The sequence below is a fragment of the Carettochelys insculpta genome, chromosome 6 (assembly GCF_033958435.1).
Source record: "Carettochelys insculpta isolate YL-2023 chromosome 6, ASM3395843v1, whole genome shotgun sequence".
In the NCBI taxonomy this organism is placed as follows: Eukaryota; Metazoa; Chordata; order Testudines; family Carettochelyidae; genus Carettochelys; species Carettochelys insculpta.
In genome coordinates, this window is record NC_134142.1 from 30,521,707 (window position 1) to 30,529,910 (window position 8,204).

At 37.5% G+C, this 8,204-nt stretch overlaps 1 protein-coding gene across 14 annotated transcripts in view; it reads left to right on the plus strand.

Annotated features, from left to right (window-relative positions):
• Positions 1–7,577, plus strand: part of BTBD7 (BTB domain containing 7) — a 103,809-nt gene extending 96,232 nt beyond the window's left edge. For all 14 annotated transcript variants that reach the window (XM_074996588.1, XM_074996584.1, XM_074996586.1 and 11 more), the window contains one exon: positions 2,635–7,577. In XM_074996588.1, the coding sequence (XP_074852689.1) occupies positions 2,635–3,450 (816 nt within the window). In that variant the 3' untranslated portion in view covers positions 3,451–7,577. The remainder of the gene's footprint in view (positions 1–2,634) is intronic.
• Positions 7,578–8,204: the final 627 nt, after the last annotated feature.

The following is an 8,204-nucleotide window of genomic DNA, read 5'->3' on the forward strand; positions in this document are numbered from 1 at the left end:
CAGTTTCTGAAGATCTGCTTATGATCATTCAGATCTTCCAAAACAATTTGTTTACTTGAATCTGAAATGGTGTATGCTTTTGCACCCGAAGATGATTCTTATTTCATAGGCGGTAAAATTTGGTTCAAGTGCTTCTAAAATATCTGAGCTTGGTAAAAGTTGTTTTCATATTTTAAGAAAAACATTCCAGTGCTGCTTATGCTCCCATTACAAAATATTCCATTTTTAAGTGTCTGTAAATTTTTCATACACATGTTCCTCATATTAAGAAATACCTTTGACATATGTTAATGTTTGAAAATCGTGCATAAACAATGCATGCTTTTGGGAACTCCACAGGTCTGAGGGAGTGCAACTGCTTTTGCAGAAGGAACTGATTTAAAACAGCTCTATGTGCGCATCTTTTAATTTTTAAACATTAATTTGAAGACACTTCCCCCTTAAATGCAATGTATTGATGGTTAACAGTTTGGCTTAGGAATTGCTGTATTGGTTAAGGCTAATACTCCAGCATTTCTCTGAACAATGACCCATACCAGATATTACAGAGGAAGACACAGGAAATCCTCAGGGCTGTTTAACTTTTGCATGATGCAAATTGACTATTTATCCCTATTTATCTTTATTTTTCATCAATTAAAATGTTCTCGATCCATGAATATGTAGCTGCTTCAGTAGCCTTATGTAAGGGTTCAGATTTATTTCAGCTTTTTCTCCTTTACCCCTTCTTCAGCCAGTGTCGTCAAATAATTCTAGTAAATTACAAATACAGTTTTCCTTCACTGCTTTTGAACTAGTTTGTCCCTGTCAAGTCATGTTCATCTAGTGGTTTGCTGGAGATGATAAAAGTAGCAATTATAATTTTCCTTGGATATTTTGTGATTTATAATTGTCAAGTACCTCCAAACTTAACAAGGAGAATCAGTGTTGTTACTACAGCAGTTTTAACTCAGCCATGTTGCACATATAAAAATGTAATTATTCTGTATTTACAGAATACAGAGTATGTGCAGAGAGAATGAAACCAGGTGTTTCCTGACTTTTTATACATTTACTAAAACATTTTTGATGAGAATTTAATGTTGTGTTTTGCACAGACTGTATGCTTTTTGAAAAACTAATATGGCAGGTGGTTGAAAGAAGGCATACTTTAAAATTTTGACTGGTAGTTTCAACATACGTTTTACTTTGTATCATCTATTGAACATAGGACTACAATAATCTTGTCTGTCAACTGAAAGCATCTACCATCTCATAAGGAAGTGGAGAAAAGAGATTGTACATGTTTTGTTTTTGCAGTGGTGGATCATTCTCTTGCAATTAGCTACATATTCCTACATAGAAATAAGATTACCATACAAAAGACACCCTGAGGAATGTATCTGTATCCGTATCTTCCAGCTCACATTGTATTAATGTGTAGTTACAGTATAGATGGTAGATATGGATACAGATACACTCCCTCTCAGGGGTGTCTCATTTTTAAAAGGTCAGTATGGTAACCAGAGTAGAAATAACATGCACAGTCTTTTTGCCTTTTAATTTATTCTTTCCAAGGAAAATGTAGAGATTTGGGTGTTCTCAAAGTGTCGGTTTTCAGTGCTAATTCTGGGTAGTTACCTGCTTTTAAAGTTGATTACTGTGGATCAGCCACCTGAAATATGATTACGTCCCTCCTATAGGTTACTGAAAAATAAACTGATTGGTATGAGCCTCTCCAGCCCTAGTTACTCTATTTGGTGGTTAAAATCTTAAATATTTTATTATTGACCTATTAACTATGCATATTAATATAGTTGGAGTAGCACATGTTCTTAAACAAGTTTTAAAACAATGTTGAATTTACTGGCTCGGATTGTTCTAGAACAGTGGTTGTCAACCAGGGATACCTATACCCCATGGGGTATTAAGAGGTTTTTCCAGGGGATAAATCAACTGACATAGCTATTTGCCTAGTTTCACTATAGGCTTAAATAAAAACCAATATCAAAGTCTGTGCAAACTGATTTCATACAATGATTTGTTTATACAGCTCTGTTTTACACACCCAGATTTAAAAACAGTATTTATATTCAAATTCATTTTTTATAATTTTATGCCAAACATGAAAAGGTAAGCAATTTGTCAGTAATAGTGTGTTGCGACACTTTGCTTTTTCAAGATCTGATTTTGGAAGCAAGTAGGTTTTAAGAGAGGTGGTACTTTGGACTTGCATGCTCCCATCAGACTCCTGAAAGGCTACGCTTAACCTGGAAAGGTTGAGAACCACTGCTCTGTAATATTCAGGCAGTTATTCACAAAACATTTTCAGAAGTTCTAGAACACTAAACATGCAGGTAACACTCCACTGCAGTACAACTTGCTCTGATACGGTAGAACAAATGTGTTGCAATGGTAGAAGAAAAATTGTGTCTGAAAATTGTAGTACTGGGGGTACTTTTTTTTTTAAGGGAGTACTTTAGTAATTGACTTTAGTAATAAAAAAAAAAAAAGTTGAAACACTGTTCTAGAAGACTGAAGTGGGTCAGAAGGAAAAGCATCACCAAATACTTTAGAAAGTGATGTTATAAATTTAGTTCAAATATTGAAGTAAAGCAAAATCCAAGAAGACTTAATTTCTTCTTTCTTTTCCAGTGTACTCAGCCCATGTTAAATGAGTTGATGCCAGATATTGCTATGGGTGTGTCAACAATGTCACTGAAGGATAGAAGATTGCCAGAGCTCACAGCTGACACAGAATTAAGCCAGCCAATGACAGAGGTCGGACCTGGACCACCCCAGCATATTTCATGTATTCAGACTAGGCATATGCACAGTTCTCGAAAGAAACATGCAATAGAGCAAAAAATAGATACTCGAGAAAATCAACAGGAATATCCAGATTTCTATGACTTCTCTAATGCTGCATGCAGACCTTCCACTCCAGCACCTAGCAGACATACTCCTTCACCTTCCCAAGGCATGTATTTTGGTCCAGATTTGTATAGCCACAGTAAGGCATCACCAAGTGGCTTAAAGTCATCCTATCTACCTAACCAGGTATCTCCTAAAAAGCAAGAGGATTCTAGGAGAGAATATGTGCTTTCCCAAGATGGGCATCAGCACAGACAAAAGAATGAGCCAATACACCTCGATGTCTTAGAACAACCTCCCCAGCGGTTGGACTTGGCATTGGTTGCCCAGGAAAATGCTGGTAATGGCCCAGTTCATATCAGGGGAAGAACAAAAGTGGAAACTGATTTAACTTATGGGCTGACCTCTAACAGACCTTCACACTCTACGTTTAGTCCTGAGATACAAGAAGAGCGATCCAGCAGGAGACTGGCAAATGAGGAGCCTCTGGAACATGAAGCACAGAGAAATACAGATTTGGAAAGGGAAGATGCAGTAAGCAGGGGAAGGAGGTCTCCAAGCAAACCAGACTTTTTGTACAAAAAATCTGCCCTCTGAAAACAACCACCACTACTTCTCTGTGCCTGAGAGTTGTAACACACCCCATTCCTTGCAGCTTTTTGGCCTGACATTTGTCAGACAAATTTGTTAATGCCAGCAGAAAACTGTTTGCCCACATTTTTGTATATACATTGCTTTATTAGAGACAGCATGCTATCAGTTTATTTTGACTGCTGCTTCTGGGTTTATTTTTGTGGTATGAAAATATTAAGCCTTTAAAAATAGCTGGCACTTTTTTTAACAAATTGGTAGCCTTTTGCACCTGTACATTTATTTTACCCATATTAGTTTTGTACTAATATGTTAAACTTTAATGTTACATTTAAAGGACTGTATTTTCATACTTTTCACCTACCAATTCTCCATGTGCATTGGGTTGCACTCTATGAAATGTATTTTCTTACAAGATAGTACCAATGTGTTTATTTTTTAATTATTATAGGAATTCCAAAGAACAGCACATCAATTTTTTAGTAACATTGTTTAGGTCTGAAATCTTCTTGTTCTATCGTGGTTGCAATTCCAGTCTAATACCATTTTGTTTAATGAGTCATTGCAGCTGGTCTACATTAATTGATTCAGCAAATCTACTCTGAATGGCTGGGTTTTCAAAAGAAGCTAAAGGATTTAGATTTCCAGGTCCTAATTTGAAGTTTGGTATTGCTGCATTAGGCTCCTTTGTAAATTTCAGCCTAAAGTTTGTTCCATGATTTTGGAGAACTTCATGGGCACGGAGAAGCACTTATCAGACTCAAATGATTGATTTGCCCATAAGGAAAGAAAACTTGATACTGCAGATTAATAGTAATATTACTGTGCTCATCAGGATACCCTGGATTTGGGCTATGTGGAGGTTAGAGTTCAGAAGATTCATGCCGAAATCTAAAGCTTTAGGAAGATTAGGCTTAGTGTCTGTTATTGTCTAAATTATAACACTGTCAGCTGAGAGATTTGCCCCTCTAATGGAGGTGCTGAGGTGACAGCTTGTTGCCTTGTTTTGTCCTGCCTATATGGGGGCGGGGGAAAGGGCTGTAGTATACATGGTGTCGTTCAGTGTTTTAACATTTTAAATGTCTGGTTATCATTTCTGTCATTCTCTCTTGTGAAGTGAGAAGTAACTGCGGTAGCTTCATTGGCTGCATATGGCTCAGTACTTTTTAATTATACCTCCAGCCCCTTGATTTTTTTCCCCAAAAAAAAGGGGGGCTAGGGGAGGCATCTCTTCCACTGATAAGAATCCAGATAGAGAGTGGACACTGGTGGGGCATGCTGAGGTTACACAATGTAAAGGGTTTAGTGATAGTCATGCAAAGTCAACAGTTAACAATAATTATCACATATTTCCCATTCTGAATGTTGTGAAGACTCTGGTATACGTTATCATAGTGTAGCAGCTGCTGGTAAATGCTTTTTTGTTTGGCATTGGTAACTATAATGAAAGATCTTCCAGCAATTGAAGATCTCAGTCAGTGTGAGCTGAAGACTATTTTCAACTTTAAAATGCTATTTAAATGTAAATCTTTCAGTTAAATTTTCATGTAAAAGATGTATTCTTTCCTATCCCTCTGCTCCCTTCCCCCTCCACACCCTCTCATCAATCATACGAGGCTTAGGAGCCATAAAATCTTCTGGGGCAATTATATACTGAATTTTCAAAATTAAAGCATTTGTTGGGGTAAATTCTATCATGGATTTGTGATCTAGTAAATTATAATCTTTCCTGCAGCACTTCATAGGGCATTAAGATCTCTGTAAGGCACGGTCATGCTAGTCTAATGATATTGGTTGAGGATAATTGACTAAATCTTAGTTGATAATTAGTCTTTCATCTTAGGAGGCTTAGTTTGAAACCTGGCTGGGTCACAAGTTCAAAATGCATATGGTGATTCCAACCTCTCATGTCAATGTGCGTTTTCATGGGGTCGTAACAGTGTGAATGTTCTCCCCTCAAGAAACTTTTTTGGGGGAGGATAACGGGGTTAACACTAGCATCACTGGCTTGGGACTGACTTACATTGGCTTTGCTCTGAAGTCTGTCACATTTTCTAACACTACTTACAAGCCATCTGTATTGCCCTCCACACATACTCTACAGTCATGAGCACTAAAATCTATGTAATCCTCTTCCAAAAAATAAATTACAGAACGTGACTACTTGCATCAAAGTCTGTGTTCAAGTATTAGTAACTTGATCACTTTATAAATGCTAGCTTCCAACAGAAGACTTACTATTCTGTGGAATACGATAGTTCTGCTTACAGGAAACTATTTTAGCTATTGATGTCATTTGATGTGATGCTGTATGATAAATTGTGGCTCATATCTCTTAGAACTAGTATGAGTAGTTATGCGAAGGAGCTTGTATATGGATGGTAGAAAAGACAGACGTTTTGGATGCGTCTACACAAGCAAGTTCTTTTGAAAGGTTTTTTGAGAAGGGACTCTTTTGAACAATCCTGTGGAGCGTCTGCACGCAAAGCATTCTTTCGAAAGCACTCTTCCACTCCTATCTCAGGAAGAGCGCCGCCTTTTGAAAGCTGCTTTTGAAAGAAGGCGTGTATAAACACTTCACCGGCCCTTCTTTCGAAAGAGTCCTCATGATGACAGATTTTTTTTCAGTCCCTGGTCTGCTCTTTTGAAAGAGCAAGGGCTGCATGGAAGCTCTCTATTGAAAGAGTGGCTGGATCTTTCAATGCACTTTTTTTGCATGTGGATGCACTCTTTCAAAAGGAGTTTTTTCGGAAGAGATCTTCCAGAAGAACTTTTTCTAAGTTTGTCTCTGTAGCATAGACATAGCCTTCATGAATCTATATTTTGAAGGCATCCATGAAATGTCTTTGCAGTGGAATATGGTCATGAGAAGCTATTTATGGAAAGTCTGCTCTTAGAAAACACAGTTGCCACTTTCAAAAGCTTAGAATCTGGGATTTCACACCAGGGAGCAATACTTTAGGAAGAACCATCACTCAAAAGTAGGAAGTCTTTGACAGGCCAGGCCACAAGACAATCAGGCCACTTAGACAATCTATGTTCACTTACTTACATTGATCTGGAAAGAAGATAGGGAATTGCTGCTGAACCCAAAATATTTTCAGGAGGTGGGTAACTATAATCTTTTGTGTGGGGTGTTTTGTTTTTGTTTTTTTTAAAGAATTTTAAGATTGCGTATGTTCTGAATCGTTGGTAAAGCATAATTATTTGAAGCCTAAACCTGCATGATACAGTATCATAGCAATTGTCCTCTAATCCCAGAGGTGCTTAATAAATATACAGCATCTCCCAGCCTCAAACAGTGTAGAAACCTCATCTTAGTGGGATTTTTGGGGTGTACGGCTCTTTGGCAGAACCTCCAGGTAACAGTGGAGTGTTGCTTACAGATATATATATGAAGTGTTGTCTAGTTTCCTGTGTTATCACTGGAGCCTCTTTCACAAGAGAGCTCTGACTTGGCTTGTGATGCCAAGTTTTTTTTCTTTTTAAGTAGAGGCAAAGTAGGCCACATTATGCCCTGGTTTAAGTTAATACAACCCATTCTAGTGGATGGAGTTGCTATTCATCCCAAGGTTATATTCGGCCCCAGGCTTGCATAACTGGATGTGTGAAATATATAATAGAACATTAATCTTTGTTCCTATCACCCTGAAAAACAAGGTGATAGGCTGGGGTAGTGAATTGTTTTAGCTGTTCAATACCCTACCCTATACTCAATCTTTTCAGTTTATTGGCTGCAGCAGAAGCCCCTTGTTTACATTACAGAGTGGGAAGTCTAAGATCTGTATCCTTCTGCATAATTTTGAATCAGAACAGCTTACTCATTTAATGCTATTTGATAAAAGGTGCATCATGTTTACTTTATCCATCATAGGACTGTTTAATCATCAGTGCAAAATCTTACTCAAAAACAAGACAAATTCCTCTGCCCACTCTTGCTAACACTGTATGATGAAATAACTTTCTGAAGAGTGCTTCCTCTGAATTGTTTTGTTGCCTCTTAAGCTTGCAGTAGTTTGTTACTGCTTTGTGCGTTGGCAGTTTCTTCAGTGTTTTCCTGTCCTGAAGTTGTAAGTTCTGTAAAGGCTGAAAACTTAAGATTATGGCCCTTTCTACTGATAAATTTTTGTGGGTTTTTTTTTTTGGGGGGGGGGGGGTGGCAGAGATAAGGGGGCCAGGGGAGGGGAATGAGTGTAAAACTCATTATTTCTGCTACTCTTAATGACCGCTCTGTCTGTGGTAGATATGGTGCTGAACTCTGCTGAAAGCCAGAAGCATCTGAAAAAGTTTAACTCACAGTTGGGATGTCCTAGCACTACTTCAGGAAGGTGGCCTTGCCTTCTGCAATGTTACATTTTGTTTATTGTCCTTGTGCTGTTAACTGGTAGTCAAGTGCCTTCAATGTTAAAGGCTCAGAAAATTTTCTTAAACTGACTTCATGTCCTATGCAAGTGTTTTTTCTACAACCTGCATAACCAGTACTTTGTAAAACTTGTTTACGCTTCAATTGTACATAGGGTTTTTTTAAAAATAGTATTTTATTTAGATACCTCCAAACTTGAATTCTAGTCTTGTGTGATGCATTGTAAAACAATACATTTCTCTTTTGAGTATCATTACAGTTGTAAAAAAGGTTTTCACTGGTTCTATTTTTCTATTGTTGCTAAGAAGCATGCAACATGACTTTATCCTACATATAGTTGGCATTTCAAATAAATGGCTTGTATAGAAAGTTCTTGTGTAAAGTCTTTTCAGTTTAG